Source organism: Notolepis coatsorum (genome assembly GCF_963971535.1).
Source record: "Notolepis coatsorum genome assembly, chromosome: 4".
Taxonomy (NCBI): domain Eukaryota; kingdom Metazoa; phylum Chordata; class Actinopteri; order Aulopiformes; family Paralepididae; genus Notolepis; species Notolepis coatsorum.
In genome coordinates this window covers 523,861-543,032 of record NC_140168.1, presented here as the reverse complement: position 1 = coordinate 543,032, position 19,172 = coordinate 523,861, and the positions used below count along the sequence as shown (strand labels likewise).

Below are 19,172 nucleotides of genomic sequence, written 5' to 3'. Positions count from 1 at the left end.
AACGGCTGACCTTGTAGCGGGGCCGCTCGGCTGCACAGCTGTGCACTTTGTGATAAAGGCGTCAAACTTGGTACATTATGTAGCTTAATATATTTTCGCCCCCTACTGGCCGTGGCAGGCGTCAACGTTATCAGATCGCTTTTAGGGGAGCTGCGTCCCCCCTAAATCTCATATCAGCCGGTAGGGAAAGGCGGAGGAGAACGTTGCCTTTCCAGAGATACCAAAATATTATTATTCTAGTCCAAATAGAACCAGAGATATGCCATTTTACATATTGAATGTCACCAATGCATGTTGAAAAAACAAGTTCCCAGTCAATTTTGAGACGTTCAATATGTAAAATGGCATATCTCCGGTTCTATGTGGACCAGGACAATAACATGGGCAGGTGCTACAGCGCCCCTGAAAGTGATCTCATAACGTCGACGCCTGCCATGGCCACTATGGGGCGCATTTGCAGTAGCTCAATATCCACATTTCTTCTAAATATATTAAGCTACAATGTGAACCAAATGAGGTGCTTTTATCACAAAATGCACAATTCTGTTGAACATTTTTGCTAAGCTGCCCCACTATTACCGGTAACTTTTCTTTAAATCATAATAGTTCTGTGAGGAGGACGTACGACGGTCAGAGACATGAAACTCACCCACGTCTTCCGCGTCCGTCGAGCATGTCCTCAAAAACCCAACGACGAGATCAAAGATGAAAATTGGCGATGTGACGCCGTCAAAACAGTCAGAACTCTAGGCAAAAGTGTGCCTCTTGGTTTTGCCTCTTTATTAAAAACGTTTATTTTCGATTGGGATAGTGGAGTTGAGTGGGGTTGAGTGGGGTTAGTGGGGATAGTGGAGGGATTGCTACGGCTGTCAGGCTCTGCCAAGAGAAGTCTGGATAAATTCACAGTATAATAAGTTACTATATATAGAAACACAGCGAAGACTTGGTGATTGATATTTTCATTATTAACTTTGTTATTCATCAAGAACCCCTCTATTTTAGACCTGCATCTGTTACCCGGCCTTTTAACTGTAACTGGTCTGTTCTGCTCCCTGTATTACTACATACCTTGTCATTTTATTTGGTTGTTTGTTCCATGTGTGTTTTAATTATTTCCCTTACCTCTCTGATGTATGTGTATCGTCTGTCTCTTTTCTATTTTATGATTAAACTTTTTGTCCCCGTTGCCCCGTTCGAAATGCCCTTTTATCCTCTCACCAGGCCGCCATTGTAAATGGGAATCTGTTCTTAATTGACCTGCCTGGTTAGATCAATACAATTAAACACCCGCTCGCCATAGAGGCACATATGGGAAGGTCATTAAACGTGAAATTCACACTCTTAATACGTTACTATATATAGTGTTAATGTCTCCTCTCCCACCCCCACATGTTCAGCCCCTCCTCCGACCCCCCTTCCTCCTTTCCCCCACATCCTCCCCCGCATAAAGCCTCCCGTTGTCTCACACCTTCCCGCCAAAACCATCCCTTTGTTCCCCCTACTTGTCCGCTGAGAGCGGAGGCCTCCAGCGCGGCTCCTAAATCCACCTTGTAATTGGCTCCCAATGCCTTACCGGTAGATTAGTATCAGCCGTGGAGATCCGACCACGTGCGTGACCGACGCGATCGGTTCCACCGCAACAGCCATATATCGCTTTATGGTTACAAGTTATGGTAGTTATGTGGAAAAACCGGTGATTATGGACATTTCCAGTGATTTCCCCCACATTTGATTTGATTTTGATTTGATCTCTATTGATCTCGGAACACAACAAATGTACAAGTCACAGAAGAGACTAAATGTAAACGTAAATAAATTAGTCCGTCTTCCTCGATGGAAAACCAAACGAGGAGGAGTTGGAGAGGAGGGGGCAGAAGGAAGCTCAGCTCATCTAGTCCTGCCCCCTTTATTACAATATCCTAACCTTTAAAATAAAACTCTTACTCTCTCAAGAGAGAGAAAGATAATATATAATAATAAATAAAATAAGGTTAAAAAAAAAACAAGACAACCATTTTATTTAGAAGAAATAAAAACAATCTCTGAGAGCAACTATCTATAGTTCCTCGGGTGTGTATTTGTCTAATCGGTGCTTAAAATGTGAGAGGAAAACATTTATGCCAATTCCCCCCCTGGTCGTTGTGCCATCCTACTGTCGGTCTGGGGAGGTTGTAGAACCACCACACGCCTCTTCCTGATACACGTGGAGTCGCCAGCCGCTTCTTTTCACCTGACAGCGAGGAGTTTCACGGGGAGAGCGTAACGCGCACGGAGGTTCACGCTATTCCCCCCCCCCAGATCGCCATCTCTCCACCCAGATCGACCAGTAGGAGTCACTATTGCAACGGCCAGGGCTCACACCACGCACCGGCTTCCCACCTGCGAACACTGCCAATTGTGTTCGTAGGGACGACGGACCCAGCCGGAGGTATCGCTGACACCGGGAAGTGAAGTCGGGCCGCGGTGGTAGGTGAGTATTTAGACCTCTACACTACCCAGCCTCTAGTGTTTAGACCTCTACACTACCCAGCCACTCTAGTGTTTAGACCTCTACACTACCCAGCCTCTCTAGTGTTTAGACCTCTACACTACCCAGCCTCTCCAGGGTTTAGACCTCTACACTACCCAGCCTCTAGTGTTTAGACCTCTACACTACCCAGCCTCTAGTGTTTAGACCTCTACACTACCCAGCCTCTAGTATTTAGACCTCTACACTACCCAGCCTCTAGTGTTTAGACCTCTACACTACCCAGCCTCTCTAGTGTTTAGACCTCTACACTACCCAGCTGCTCCAGTGTTTAGACCTCTACACTACCCAGCCTCTCTAGTGTTTAGACCTCTACACTACCCAGCCTCTCTAGTGTTTAGACCTCTACACTACCCAGCCTCTAGTGTTTAGACCTCTACACTACCCAGCCTCTAGTGTTTAGACCTCTACACTACCCAGCCTCTAGTGTTTAGACCTCTACACTACCCAGCCTCTCTAGTGTTTAGACCTCTACACTACCTCTAGTGTTTAGACCTCTACACTACCCAGCCTCTCTAGTGTTTAGACCTCTACACTACCCAGCCTCTCTAGTGTTTAGACCTCTACACTACCCAGCCTCTCTAGTGTTTAGACCTCTACACTACCCAGCCTCTAGTGTTTAGACCTCTACACTACCCAGCCTCTCTAGTGTTTAGACCTCTACACTACCCAGCCTCTCTAGTGTTTAGACCTCTACACTACCCAGCCTCTAGTGTTTAGACCTCTACACTACCCAGCCTCTCTAGTGTTTAGACCTCTACACTACCCAGCCTCTAGTGTTTAGACCTCTACACTACCCAGCCTCTCTAGTGTTTAGACCTCTACACTACCCAGCCTCTCTAGTGTTTAGACCTCTACACTACCCAGCCTCTCTAGTGTTTAGACCTCTACACTACCCAGCCTCTAGTGTTTAGACCTCTACACTACCCAGCCTCTCTAGTGTTTAGACCTCTACACTACCCAGCCTCTCTAGTGTTTAGACCTCTACACTACCCAGCCTCTAGTGTTTAGACCTCTACACTACCCAGTCTCTCTAGTGTTTAGACCTCTACACTACCCAGCCTCTCTAGTGTTTAGACCTCTACACTACCCAGCCTCTCTAGTGTTTAGACCTCTACACTACCCAGCCTCTCTAGTGTTTAGACCTCTACACTACCCAGCCTCTCTAGTGTTTAGACCTCTACACTACCCAGCCTCTAGTGCTTAGACCTCTACACTACCCAGCCTCTCTAGTGTTTAGACCTCTACACTACCCAGCCTCTCTAGTGTTTAGACCTCTACACTACCCAGCCTCTCTAGTGTTTAGACCTCTACACTACCCAGCCTCTCTAGTGTTTAGACCTCTACACTACCCAGCCACTCTAGTGTTTAGACCTCTACACTACCCAGCCTCTAGTGTTTAGACCTCTACACTACCCAGCCTCTCTAGTGTTTAGACCTCTACACTACCCAGTCTCTAGTGTTTAGACCTCTACACTACCCAGTCTCTCTAGTGTTTAGACCTCTACACTACCCAGCCTCTAGTGTTTAGACCTCTACACTACCCAGTCTCTCTAGTGTTTAGACCTCTACACTACCCAGCCTCTCTAGTGTTTAGACCTCTACACTACCCAGCCTCTAGTGCTTAGACCTCTACACTACCCAGCCTCTCTAGTGTTTAGACCTCTACACTACCCAGCCTCTCTAGTGTTTAGACCTCTACACTACCCAGCCTCTCCAGGGTTTAGACCTCTACACTACCCAGCCTCTCTAGTGTTTAGACCTCTACACTACCCAGCCTCTCTAGTGTTTAGACCTCTACACTACCCAGCCTCTCTAGTGTTTAGACCTCTACACTACCCAGCCTCTCTAGTGTTTAGACCTCTACACTACCCAGCCTCTAGTGTTTAGACCTCTACACTACCCAGCCACTCTAGTGTTTAGACCTCTACACTACCCAGCCTCTAGTGCTTAGACCTCTACACTACCCAGCCTCTCTAGTGTTTAGACCTCTACACTACCCAGTGTTTAGACCTCTACACTACCCAGCCTCTAGTGCTTAGACCTCTACACTACCCAGCCTCTCTAGTGTTTAGACCTCTACACTACCCAGCCTCTCTAGTGTTTAGACCTCTACACTACCCAGCCTCTCTAGTGTTTAGACCTCTACACTACCCAGTCTCTCTAGTGTTTAGACCTCTACACTACCCAGCCTCTCTAGTGTTTAGACCTCTACACTACCCAGCCTCTCTAGTGTTTAGACCTCTACACTACCCAGCCTCTCTAGTGTTTAGACCTCTACACTACCCAGCCTCTCTAGTGTTTAGACCTCTACACTACCCAGCCTCTCTAGTGTTTAGACCTCTACACTACCCAGCCTCTCTAGTGTTTAGACCTCTACACTACCCAGCCTCTCTAGTGTTTAGACCTCTACACTACCCAGCTGCATCAAGATCCTTTTAATGACCTACCATGCACGCCTCTATGGTATGGTGAGTGCACATTTAGTTTTCGATTAATAATTGAAACGAATGATGATGATATCAACCACTAAGCACATTCAAAGCCCTCAACAACCTGCCCCCCCCCCCCCCCCCCCCCTACCTCTCCGACCGTCCTCCATCGCCACACCCCCCACTCCGTCGCCTCAGGTCCGCTGACGCAAACCTACTGACCCCCATCGAGACCACCGGGCTCCGGACCTGGGGCGACGGGGTCTTTTGCTGCAGCCGCAGCCTCCCTCTGGAACGGCCTCCCCAGCCACATCCGGACTGTCCTTCAAAAACAGCCCTCAGAACCCACCTTTTCACTCTTGCTTTCGACCATTAACTGTGTTTGTTTTGTTCTGTTCTTTGTTGTTTACACTGTATATTAACTCAATGTGCGCCAGAGGTCGTTGTGGGGCCATGTGGCGAGAATGCCAGCGCTTTAAAGAATGGGGGATACATGCCGGTGTTTGCAGGGCTAAAACTATATTAAATATCATAGCTATGGATATAAAACTATTGCCCATTTGACATCGAGTATCTGTCGTTCAATTTGTGACAAAGAAAAAAAATATTCATCCATACATTCCCGTTTTACACCGTGGTGAATATGAGTATAGTTTTAGAGTAATTCTGTGTAATCGCAGGAAACGCCGCTATGCAGCGTTTAGTGCATTTCTCTCGTTCCTCGCCTGGATCAACAATCAATCTGAAATCAACGCTATATTATTGGTATTATGTTTCATCATGAATTCATGAAAGGGTGGGGGGGGGGTTTCTATGCTTCGATCGTCAACAACGGAATACGTTACACACACACATTACACGCATTCGTCGGGATCGTGGGGAAGGGATTCTTCTATCAACGCAAGATTGATACCATATAGCCCTTACCTTGACTAGGATGAGCTCCAAAAAGAATATTCCAATTATCTGATCGCCATTCCAAGTATTGATGTCGATCGTGTTGCCAACATAATCCACCAAAGAACATGAACCGGGAGTGCTTGATTATCCTCAATCCATGTGTTATAAACTTTACTCATGCCCGACTAGGAAAACCCGGACCGGACTTTTTAGATCGACGTACAGCCCAAGCCAGAGAGTTTCTAAGGATGTGCAATACCGGCCGCAAGGCGGCAGGCGGCGGTATTGGCCGTTTGCGATCTCAGACTCATTCTAAATGATAACACAGGCTCCCTCGATGGATTATGAATGGGAATATCGAATAAAAGAAATAACGATAGAAAACCCCCGACTTTTCTCGGGTTTGGCGCTCAAGCGATGGCGAGTTAACCCGACTTAACTCGTGAGTGGCGTCCAATGAGTTAATTTAATGTATTATTATTATAATTAGGAATATATGCAGATAAATTATATATATGGTATATACCGTATTATTGTACATGGTTATCATACAGTGTTATATGGGTAGACCATAGGTTGAGGTAGGTAGCTATGATTATATAAACCATAGTATAACTATTATACTATGGTTTATAATATAATCATAAGTCATTATACTGTGAATGTCTCCTGACCTCTCTTGGCAAAGCCTGAGGTGTGGCCAGCAATAGCAACCCCCCCCCCCCCCCATCCCCCACTCGACTCCAACCCACGGGTCGGACCAAAAACTAAAGAATGTAAACAAAGTGAGGGCTCTGTTGCCTAGAGGTCGTCGTTTGACGGCGTCGTACCCTCAACTCTCGCTGCCATCTGAGCTTCACACAGAGCTCACGTTTAATATCTTAAGGAGAATCCTTTTTTCCCCCCTTTTTGTTCCACCCAGGTGCCAAGCTAGACGACTTTGCCGACTTCACCACGTTCGGGATCGCCACGTCGTTGCTCCTGCGGACGCCCGACCTGCTGGACAACGTCCTGTGTATGTGTTATGTCATGTCTGTGTTCGTGCGGCTCTGCTTCTTCTCAAGCGGTAAGGAGATATTTACAAAACATCACACGTTTTTGTTTTCAAATGCGCTTTGCTCCCAAGGTTATTTCATCCAACTGTTTTTGGCACGATCTTGAGACCCAGCGCTCACGTCTAGGCTTGCCGCGGTAGTCGGTGATACTATAAGTGTTGCTCTTGTGTTCAGGCATCCACCCGAGTACATTACCCCCCCCCCCCCCCCCCACCAGCATCAGCTTTTCTGTTTTTGTTTATAGAAATCAAACCCATTTAGTTCATTTTTGCATATCAGTGCCCACATTCATTGAATGAAAAAAATTCAAAATCTTAATTTGTAAAATACTAAGCGTGTTATCAATACTTGGTCAGACGACGTTATAAACTGAATGTGTATGCTCCCGACGGCAGATCTATTTCATACAGAGCAGCTTAAGTTTCACTTTCACTTTAGAGTAGATCTAACCACACGGAGAGAGGAGAGGAAGGAGGCTCTAGAGACGACACAACAGGTTATTTCAGATTACGATAATCAAAGTAAGTGCTCTACAGTTTGTATCTGTAGAACACAGTGTCCTTTTCTAAAATGTCCGGTGTCACTGGTAATACCGGTGTTAGTCGTGATAGTCGTGGGAATTTTCCACATCACCGCGGCAACCCTACTCATGTCTTCCATTCACCACATTTCTGCTAAACCGATTTGTCTTTGATGGAACAAACGATAGACAATGAGTGCAGGTCTCTCAGTTTTTGGAGTTTTATTTATTTGCAGTTTAATTGTTCATTTTGAATCACAACACATAACATGAGAGACATTCAGATGAAACGTCTCGTGAAAACTAAGAGACTTTTGGACTCTGCTGCTCAGGGCAATCACGCCGTCCAGATATTCTCTCCCACGTCTACCTCCGTCGGTCATGTGACTTTATGCATTTGACCGTTTAAAATAGGGATGGGCATCCAATTTCGAATATTCGTATAGTCTTTAAATTATTTGTAAATTTTTTTTTATAATTGAATAGTTGATGTGAATATCGTTTTGTCTCCAAAAAGAATTTCCCCTTATTTTTACCGCTACCTACATTGTGTAGTGTATTGAGAGGGGACCCTATTAACTGTTACACCGCTGAACGGCATGCTGGGTACTAGCTCGCCAGCTAGCCAGGTAGCATAACAGTCTCCAGATTAGTACTGGAACAGTTCCCAGTGACTATCGAATAGTAATGATGTGCGTCTTGCCCGTCCCTAGTTTAAAGGGTGTTAATAGTCCTGTCTTCTTGTCAGGCAAAGCGCTACCGGAGTCTCATGGCACAGTACAGAGGGGGCGACAGTGGCTCGGGAGGTAGAGCAGTCGTCTGGTAATCCGGAGGTTCGCGGTTTGATTCCCGCTCCTCCCGGGCAGCGTGTGTCGAAAGTGTCCTTGAGCAAGACACTTAACCCCTAACTGCTCCCGATGAGCAGGTTGGCACCTTGCATGGTTGCCTCCGCCGTCGGTGTACGAATGTGTGAGTGAACGGGTTAAATGTGGGGAACAAATTGTAAAGCGATTTGGATAAAAGCTGCTATTATAAAATGCACCATTTTACCATTTAGAGAGGGACTCAGAAGGAGCTTCTGTCCCCATCAGGCCATCAGGACGCTCAACGACTCTAATGTCTTTAAACATCCACCTTTTAACATTCACCGTGGACTTTAAACACTCTTTTAACAACACACCATATTTGATCTATTTATTACTAAAATATTTGCACTACATCTCTACCTCATTTTTGCATTTTGTTAGCATTTTGTACTTTGTAGTTTTGTATATTGCATATTTTGTATAGTGTTTGGTCCTTATTATTTAAACTCTTAACCGTACGAAGCACAAATCTCAGGGGACTCATATACAGAACCGAGCATTTCACTGTAATGTACCTGTTATTATTCACACGTGACGAGTGAAACCAAAAGGGGCGGAGCTTGACGTGGCCTCTGTGTGCGCTCCGCAGGGATCCCCTTCATGTACCGCGGCCTGCCCTGCATCTACTCCTCCGCCATCCTGGCCTGCCTCTCCCTGCTGACGGGGGGCAACGTGCTCATGCTGCGCGTCACGGCGCTGGCCATGATCCTCTTCATGATCAGCCAGAACTTCTACCCCCACGACCGCGTGCTGGAGTCCCAGGCCTGGAAGAAGGCCGTCTATGCAGGAGGTAAGAAGCGCTCGTCTTCCTGGAGTGGACAATTTTCCACACTTATTACTAGGGATATCCGATATTATCGGCATTAAAATGTGATATTGGTAAATTAAGAGTTGGACAATATCGGTATATCGGTATCGGTAAAAAAGCCAATATTGAGCAGCCCTACTTATTACTGTACATCTTACTATGATGAATTGAAAATGGGGGATCCTGATGTAAACGAGACGCACGTCTTTCTCTGGTCTGCATCCCCTTAACGACCGTACTGTATTGTACCCATTCTGCAATCTGTTAAATAAAGTTTTCAATCAATCAAACTGTATATCTTTGGCTGTATATTTTAGAATGTATATCCCCCGGACCGTATTTTATTCTTTATTCTTACTTTTTATATTATTATATTCCTATTTTAGTCTTATTGAATACCTAAATATTTATTGTTTACTGTGAGCGATCTGTAGTGGCGAATTTCCCTCGGGATAAAATAAAGGATTGGGAGCAGTATCTTAAAATGGGACGTATTTTAGTTATTTTCAGCAAGTTAATCAATTCATATCAGAACCTCACGTTCCAATAGGCTTCTGTAATCTGTTACAAAACATGATAAGGTTATAGTATGCACCCAGCGGATAGTGGGGCGTAAAGATAAAAGTAGAAAGTAAAATGAGCAGACGTATAAAATCACAGTTTTTCACATTAGGATCTAACATCCCAACAGGCCACCTTGTTTATGGTTTGATTCAGTTTTAGTAGAATGTGAAAGACATTAAAGAGGGAGGGTTCTTGTCACGGCTGAACCGCGGAAAAGGCACAATGCACATATTTAACATGTGATCTCAGTGTTGTGGGACAGCCCCACAGTCTGGGAGAACAATGCAAAACACAGGAAAAGGCCATTTTCACAATAGCTCCCCGGTACCACCCCCGAGGCCCAAGGGTACGAGGGCTGTAACATAAATATTGGTCGATTAGAAAGGATGACCAGGTTTGTAAACAATTTTTTTTTATTTATTGACGTAAAAAGGAAGCACAGGTAACTCAAGGGTGAGCCAAGGCCAAAACAACAAACTAACACCACTGTTCTCCAAAACAAAACAAACCAACCTAACCTATGGTAAAAATAAATTACTTTCGGGCGGCCGGGTAGCGCAGCGGACTAAGCGTCTGTCTACCACCACAGAGCCAGTGGGATCGAATCCAGCTGTGGTGCTTCCGGCTTGGCCGACCGTCCATACTGACACAATTGGCAGTGTCAGCGGGGTGGGAAACCCGGCGAGGGTGGGTCCTGGTCGTTGTAAACAGCGACTCCTACAGTTCGGTCGGGGCGCCTGCACAGCAAGGGAAGGATCTGGGAGAGGTAGTGTGACCTTCCACACGTTACACTCCCCCAGTGAGAGTCCGCGCTGCCAGGTGAAAAGAAGCGGTGGGCTGGCTACACATGTGTCGGAGGAAGCATGTGATAGTCTCCGCCCTCCCAGACCGACGGTAGGGGGCAGAGTGCGCAACGACCGGGAAGGGGATTGGGAATTGGCATAACGACTAACATTGGGAGGGGAGAAAAACGGAAAAATAAAAGGGGAAAAGATTTTTTTTTAAATAAAAAAAAAAATTACTTTCAATAACCTAAACCATTAACTAACAAAAACAGGAGAAAACAATACCCAAATGAAATGGCGGCTCACCCCATCAGTGCTTCCTGAAAACGAGAAAAGAACACACATTAGTAATATAATAAAAACGGATATATATATATGTAAGGCAGAACGGAAAACTACTGCCAACTACAAGTATAGTACAACAAAGTAAGCTACATTAACACTTTCACTGCCGCACTACAAAAAAAACGGTTAACCCTTTCACTGCGACAATTCACAGAAGGTTAACCCTTTCACTGCCACACAACAGAGCCGGTTGACCCTTTCACTGCCACACAACAGAAGGTTAAGCCTTTACTATCACACAACCGACGGCATGGCGACCGTGTGGCAGTGAAAGGGTTAAATGATACGACTAGCTCTCTATGGCTATGGAGCAGCCTTCCCCCCCCTCACTACAGGACATTTATACTCGACCAGGGCCACCAGGAGGAGAGCACACCCCCCCCCAGCACAGACTCTGGTGTTCTGCTCCACACAGGAGTCTGGAAGTTTCTACCCACAGCCGTCAGGCTCGTGAATGCCAGCTCCCCCACCTAGCCCATCCCCCATACACACTGATCCTCCCACAACCAGACACTCTGGCTGCGCTGCGCAACCCTTCCCCCGAACTGTGCAACCCTTCCCCCGAACTGTGCAACCCTTCCCCCGAACTGTGCAACCCTTCCCCCGAACTGTGCAACCCTTCCCCCGAACTGTGCAACCCTTCCCCCGAACTGGAAATCACTGAAGACACTTTCAACCGCTGCTTCGTGACCCACTGTGTCGCCTTCATATTTATATCGTAAACACTGTGAAAAAGTGTTGAAGTATTGTGTGATTTCTGATTTTGTCTGAAGGGCAAAATCAGTGCACAGTCTGTTTTTTAACTGTGCATGTGACAGTAGACAATCTTGAAACTTGAATGGCCAGTTATACAAACATTTAGTGTTTAACCTGGACCTGAGCACATGGTGACTAGACAAAGGGCCAAACCACAAACAGAGGCCTGGTCACGTGATGCCAGAGAGAGAGAGAGAGAGAGAGAGTGAGTCAGTGAAATGATTTATGCAGGGTGTGGTGATCCAGGATTGGGTGGTGGGTGGTGATCCAGGATTGGGTGGTGGGTGGTGATCCAGGATTGGGTGCAGAAAATCCTAAAACCCATCGACCAATCGGTGAGGTGTTGCCAAATAAGCCCACCAAAAGGAGGGGCAGGAATGGCAGGGTCGAATGGTGGAGTACTGGTTTAGACTGAAGCCAGGGAGGAAACAAGATGGAGACAAAACAAACACTGGGGAAGCAAAGGCATTGGAATGTAACAGCCCCCCCCCCCCCCCCCCCCATGTGACCAGAACACTAGTAATGTTTTAATTTACCCAGTTTGGTTAAATACAAGGCCTAAAAGCTTCAGGAACCCATGTCCTCAGGGGCTACAATGTAACCTGCCCAGAGAGAGTTGGTTCTCACACCTTAACCCTTTCACTACCACACTACAGAAACCTTTCACTACCACACTACAGAAACCTTTCACTACCACACTACAGATGGTTAACCTTTCACTACCACACTACAGAAGGTTAACCTTTCACTACCACACTACAGAAACCTTTCACTACCACACTACAGATGGTTAACCTTTCACTACCACACTACAGAAACCTTTCACTACCACACTACAGAAGGTTAACCTTTCACTACCACACTACAGAAGGTTAACCTTTCACTACCACACTACAGAAGGTTAACCTTTCACTACCACACTACAGATGGTTAACCTTTCACTACCACACTACAGAAACCTTTCACTACCACACTACAGATGGTTAACCTTTCACTACCACACTACAGAAGGTTAACCCTTTCACTACCACACTACAGATGGTTAACCTTTCACTACCACACTACAGAAACCTTTCACTACCACACTACAGAAGGTTAACCTTTCACTACCACACTACAGAAGGTTAACCTTTCACTACCACACTACAGAAGGTTAACCCTTTCACTACCACACTACAGAAGGTTAACCCTTTCACTACCACACTACAGAAGGTTAACCTTTCACTACCACACTACAGAAGGTTAACCCTTTCACTACCACACTACAGAAGGTTAACCTTTCACTACCACACTACAGAAGGTTAACCTTTCACTACCACACTACAGAAGGTTAACCTTTCACTACCACACTACATAAGGTTAACCTTTCACTACCACACTACAGAAGGTTAACCCTTTCACTACCACACTAGAGATTGTTAACCATCTGTAGTGTGGTAGTGAAAGGGTTAACCTTCTGTAGTGTGGTTGTGAAAGGGTTGACCCTTTGTCGTGTGGCAGTGAAAGGGTTAACCTTATATATTGTCGCAGTGAAAGGGTTAACCGTCTGTAGTGTGATAGCAAAGGGTTAACCGTCTGTAGTGTGGTAGTGAAAGTAAATGACCAAGTATGGCTTTGTCAGTATTCCAATGTACAGTGTACAGTGTCCCCCACCCACCCACCCAACCCCACCCCAACCACCCAACCTCCTCCAATGTACAGTTTCTACGTCAAATGTATATACTCTCTTTTTCTGGACACTTCTGTATCACAAACAGTACTGTATTTGCAAATCTGATATGTCATAAATGTATAGATGTAGCAGTACTGTCTATCTGTATGTCATGTATGTCATATATGTTATGCTGAATTGAAAATGGGGGACCCTGATGTAAACAAGACGAAAGTCTTTCTCAGGTCTGCATCCCCTTAACAATTGTATGTATTGAGCTGTGATACTGTACTGTACCCATTCTGCAATCTGTTAAATAAAGTTTTCAATCAATCAATCAATCAATCAAAGGGTTAACCTTCTGTAGTGTGGTTGTGAAAGGGTTGACCCTTTGTCGTGTGGCAGTGAAAGGGTTAACCTTCTATATTGTCGCAGTGAAAGTGTTAACCGTCTCCTCGTTGTGTCTCTTGTCTCCGTCTCCTGCAGGCGTGGTCATGGTGTTCTGCTCGTCCTTCCCGCCCGCCTGCGTGTACTACCTGCTGTGGTCTGTGTCCTACATCCTGTTCCCCACGTCCCTCTGGAGCCGCAAAGTGTAGAAGAAGAGTGGGCCACCGGCCTCCTCCCAAACTCCCGCTAGGCTCCTCCCTACAGGCCCCTTCCTGGGTGAACTGAGGCTGCTGCTGCTGCCCCCTACTGACGCGGAGGCTCCCAACACCCGAACACACTCGCTCATCCACCCACCACCACCGAGGAGACCACTCGCTGTATTTAACCTATTTTCTTCGACACGCGGTGACTCTTAGACGAGACGAGGTGGATCTGAATATAGGTAGTGAGAAGGGATGAGAAGGACATTTTTTTTAATGTCTGGTAAGGATTTACATTTTCGCTAACTTGATGTACAGTACAACGCTTAATTATGGCCTTCATGTTCTCACTGAAGCCGGGGGGAGGGGGAGGGGGGGCGGGGGGGGGGGGGGGTTGGGTGGCTTCGGCCAAAGTCTGTCTGGAGAGAAGTCGGTGCAACAACTCTGCATCTTGACACTGGGGGACTAATGAGACTAACGTGACCTTTCGACCCCTATCTCTTTGAGCGGGGCGTCATCCATATCTAAGAATCGGTCATAAATGTCATTGTTTTTCTTTCATATTTGAAGTCACTGGTCAAAATCGCTGACAACGAGGAGGAGCGGTTAATTCGGTCGAAACGAGGAAGAAACGCCTTTCTTTTCTGCCCATGCGCCACCTGTGCGCCACCTGTGCGCCACCTGGCGCAGAGCCCTTAGATAGTTACCACGGCAACCACTCGCAGAGCGATTCCCAGCCTTTTTCATCAAGAGACCACAATTCACTTTAAACATGTGTTTCAAAAGTCACATTCAACCATGAGATTATAAGTTGATTTATAGAGTTTTTACTCGACATTTAAAGAAAAGAAATCACATCATGTTCAATTATTTTCACCGGTTTTGTGTTTCGTAGCAAGTGGTTTCCTTGTCGCCGCCATCTTTAGTGTGGACGGATGTCGCCGTTGAGAAGAGTGATCTGTCTCCTCGTGATATATAGAGTCTCTGGTGTTGAGAAGAGTGATCTGTCTCCTCATGATACAGAGTCTCTGGTGTTGAGAAGAGTGATCTGTCTCCTCATCATATAGAGTCTCTGGTGTTGAGAAGAGTGATCTGTCTCCTCATGATATAGAGTCTCTGGTGTTGAGAAGAGTGATCTGTCTCCTCATCATATAGAGTCTCTGGTGTTGAGAAGAGCGATCTGTCTCCTCATCATATAGAGTCTCTGGTGTTGAGAAGAGTGATCTGTCTCCTCGTGATACAGAGTCTCTGGTGTTGAGAAGAGTGATCTGTCTCCTCATGATACAGAGTCTCTGGTGTTGAGAAGAGTGATCTGTCTCCTCATGATATAGAGTCTGGTGTTGAGAAGAGTGATCGGTCTCCTCATGATATAGAGTCTCTGGTGTTGAGAAGAGTGATCTGTCTCATGATACAGAGTCTCTGGTGTTGAGAAGAGTGATCTGTCTCCTCATGATATAGAGTCTCTGGTGTTGAGAAGAGTGATCTGTCTCCTCATGATATAGAGTCTCTGGTGTTGAGAAGAGCGATCCGTCTCCTCGTGATATAGAGTCTCTGGTTCGGCCCAGTTTCAGAGCGTCTTCGATGTCCTCTCTGTGTGTCCAGTCCCACGCCGCCACGATGAGAACCCGTTCTACATCCGGCACGTTAATTAATAAGAGGGAAAACATTTCAAATCTCAAATACGAGGTTATACTGTAAAGCCATGTGATGGAATGTCGTGCAGTTCAGTGTCCATCAAACCACTGCCCTGTCCGCTCCATTCCTCTCAGCACCCCAGCGAGCCTCAAGGTGGCGCTATAGAACGTCCTCTTAGGACGATGTACCAAGTGAGATTCTTTCACGGAAAAAAACCATCGCGCGATCTGTAATAAATCTGGGTCCTCGAACATTTGATCCGCTGGCGTGTCGTGAACCTTTGGGTTTCGTGTATTTTTCCCCGCGCGGCGCAGTGACTCATCATCACTAAGAGAGCTGCCGTCTTGACGGGAAAACTTTCTGTCGCTAGCGTCTGCGAACCCCCCCCCCCCTGCCCCCGCCCCCGCCGCCGCGCAGCGACTTAGGTCTTTTCAGATGTTCAAAACTTCACGGCGTCGCGGTTTATTCGTATAATAACTGGCTATTTCTATACAATAGTATGACTCCGTATCTTGTCGGACCACAGCCATTTATTCCCAACGCGTCGACCGGCTTCACTTCTCATCGGCGTTATCGTATATATATATATATAGAAACTACTTGCGTTCTTTATTTTGTTTTCTTCTTCTTCCAAAACAAATTTTTCACCAATAACAATTCTGTCCAAGAAATCATGCGTGGCATTCCATATTTTCCTGTATATTTGATTTTTACCAGGTAACTGTACATGTTTGCCTCTGTTCTAAGAGGATTCACGGTCTCTCTTCCTGCCGTGGCCAGTATTTCAGCGTAAAAAGCGGACAGTATTTCGTCGCTAAGACCAGTTAGCCGGGGGGACGCCCCTTCTCGGCTAAAACGACTCAGCACATTTCGCTGCTAAACCTTGTACATAACGAGCGGCCCGCGTCTCGGATCACGGACTATCTTTATCGCCCTCGACGACTCGAGACTGAATTTGCGTTTTTCTTTTGCGTTCCACGTCATTTATTCAGTCTGAATGTGCTTCCAGTCTGTCTGATTTTCAGGTTAGTTCGTCGGTCCGGTCATGTGGACCACACACACCGCTAGGTCGTTTTAGTGAGTAGACTCTGCCTCGTTAACGGACGCATCGGGACCCGGTCCCTGGATCACAGAATAACTCGAACCGGGAGCGGGACTAGCAGCTAGTGATTCAGGGGCTGAGGGCAAGATCACATGCTTGATAAGGGCAATAGTACAAAGTAGCAAAGTCAAAAACATACGCTCCCGCGAACTCTGCCGGGGGGGCTCGTCCGTTCACTTCCCCGCTCGAAAAGTCGCTTTTCAAAAAGATTCCGAGAGGAAACGGCAAATTTTCAAATCGATCTCAAAGCGGGGATTTCATCTCTCGCGAACCCGGGAGGATCGGGAGAGTTTTATAGCAATGGAACGAGGGAGAACGCCTCCTTTTTAGCTATGGCTTGACCCACTGTTTCGGACGTTTTTCTTTTTTTCTAGAGTGGAACTCAACCCCCCGCCCCCCCACCCCACCCCCGACGGGTCTGTGAGGACGGAGGCTGAATTGCGATGACAATTCAGAGGCTGGGGCTACGTTTATAAAAAAAATTTAAAAGGTTCTTACAAATGTCGTGCTTAGGACCACAACACCCAAGCCAAAGTTGGTTATATCCATGTCATATTTAGAAGTTTACATAGATATTTTTTTCTCGGTCTTCTGTGATTTTTATCAAAAGCTTAATCTAAATTCTATCATTACCCGATGTTTCAATGCTGTAATTTTCATCTTTTTTTTTTTTTTTTTTTTACTCTGACATGCGTGCGATGGAACCTATGATGAAATACAATAACATTTTCCTGATGAAAGGGGTTCTAGGCCCCCCGTGAACTGCTGTTCCCTGGCATGCCATCATTTGGGATGACCGTTATTAAAAGTATAATACACACAGACTAAAAACACAAGGTTTTAAAGTAAATTTGCAATGCTTTCGGCATTCTTGTGTGGGTGTTCTGGCTTTTTTAAGCTGTACGTTTTAAATTAAAAGTGTAAAAGGTCGCAGTCATGTAATGCACAGCTACGACCCCGTAATATGTACAGTTGAACTGCCCCGGACCCCGTGATAAAACAGAGGTGTCTCATGGAGATGTGTATTTTTGATTCTGTACATTTTTGACAATAAAAAGACATTACAATAAAAATGGCCTCTTTTCAGTCATTTAAAACCACGGCATTGTTCAGGTTTGTTCTGGTTTGTTCTGGTTTGTTCTTGTTTGTTCAGGTTTGCGAGCGTGATGCTGGATGAGCGTCCAGTGGCCCGACAACGGGGTATATCAACCAAAACGTCCCCCGATCCTCAAGTGACCACGCCCCTAATGTGGTCAAACGCGTTGACGCGGCCTACCAACCGAATTTTATAGACGAGTTTCCCGCCCACGTCGGTGTCGAGGAGGCACAAAGGAACGCAATCCTGGTCAGAACAACGGGGCAGACTACTACAATATAATGTGCATTTGTTAGCCGTGCTAGCCATCTAAACGATCAATCAGGTCAGGGGAGTGCCATGGTTTCTCCTTAGAGCTCCCAAGTCGAGGGGGGGAGGGGCGACTCCTTGCTATGGGAGCACCCCTGCCTTCTTGCTGTACTCCTGGAGGTCTATGGGAGCACCCCTGCCTTCTTGCTGTACTCCTGGAGGTCTATGGGAGCACCCCTGCCTTCTTGCTGTACTCCTGGAGGTCTATGGCGTCGGGGACGTGGAGGTCCGTGGTCGAGGCCAGGCCCAGGTAGGTGTCCAGCAGCTTGGTGAGGGCCGAGAACGCAGGCCGCTCCTTGAAGCTCCACATCCAGCAGTACCTCATCAAGTCGTACCTGAACACGTGGCCAGAGACAGAGTTCGGGGGGGGGGGGGGAGACCATTGGCAAATATGGTGTAAACATCAACAAAAACATCTTTTAACCCTTTCACTGCCACACGACAGCCAGTTAACCCTTTCACTGTGACAATACAGAAGGTTAGCCCTTTACTATCACACAACCGACGGCGATGCTCCATTATTAGCGGATTATAGCGGATGCGGAGCTAATGATGCTAATAATGGAGCATCGCCGTCGGTTGTGTGATAGTAAAGGGTTAACCTTCTGCCGCGTGGCAGTGAAAGGGTTAAAGGAACATGCCAACGTGAGAGCGCTCATGTAGCTGCTTCTACGCGAGCTAACACCATGCTGCCACTATTGTTCTGTTGTCGGTCAGCTGTTGTTGCTCAGGTCAGTTGTTGCTCTGTATGTATGTCCTGCCTTTTTAATAATGTTCCTTTGTGTTTTATTTTTATTTATTTTATTTTATCCCCCCTCCCCTTTCCCCTAGGGGGCTTTTTACCCCAAAATAGGCCGTTATTGATTTAAGAACTTGTTCTTAACTAACCTGCCTATTCAAATAAAGGTTTGATGATGATGGACATTTTGGGAAATTAGCTTACCGTCTTCTCCAGAGAGAGAGAGAGAGAGAAGAAGATAGAGACCAGTCTCCTCTCTCTATGCGTTCAGTAGAAAGCTATCTGGCTGCACGTTAGCCTAGCTTAGCGCAATGAATGGAAGCGGACAGTGCCGGTTAGCCTTCGGGAGAGTTGTTAGTTGGACAATGCCTAGGGCTAACTGGCACTAGATTACTTACTAGATTATGTCACCTGAATTTCCCCAAGGGGATTAATAAAGTTTATCCTTATCCTTACCCGCGCTGCTGGCCAACAGAGGCCGATGTTGCCACATAA

General features: G+C 46.3%; 1 protein-coding gene across 3 annotated transcripts in view; it reads left to right on the top strand.

The window, feature by feature from the left end:
* tmem269 (transmembrane protein 269) overlaps nucleotides 1-17,955 on the top strand; it is a 29,284-nt gene extending 11,329 nt beyond the window's left edge. For 2 of the 3 annotated variants that reach the window (XM_084313259.1, XM_084313260.1), the window contains 3 exons: nucleotides 6,782-6,925; nucleotides 8,890-9,090; nucleotides 13,696-17,954. In XM_084313259.1, coding sequence (XP_084169385.1) covers nucleotides 6,782-6,925; nucleotides 8,890-9,090; nucleotides 13,696-13,805 — 455 coding nt within the window. In that variant the 3' untranslated portion in view covers nucleotides 13,806-17,954. Of the gene's footprint in view, nucleotides 1-6,781; nucleotides 6,926-8,889; nucleotides 9,091-13,695 lie in introns of all 3 variants that reach the window. The other variant, XM_084313258.1, reaches the window with a different exon arrangement.
* Nucleotides 17,956-19,172: the final 1,217 nt, after the last annotated feature.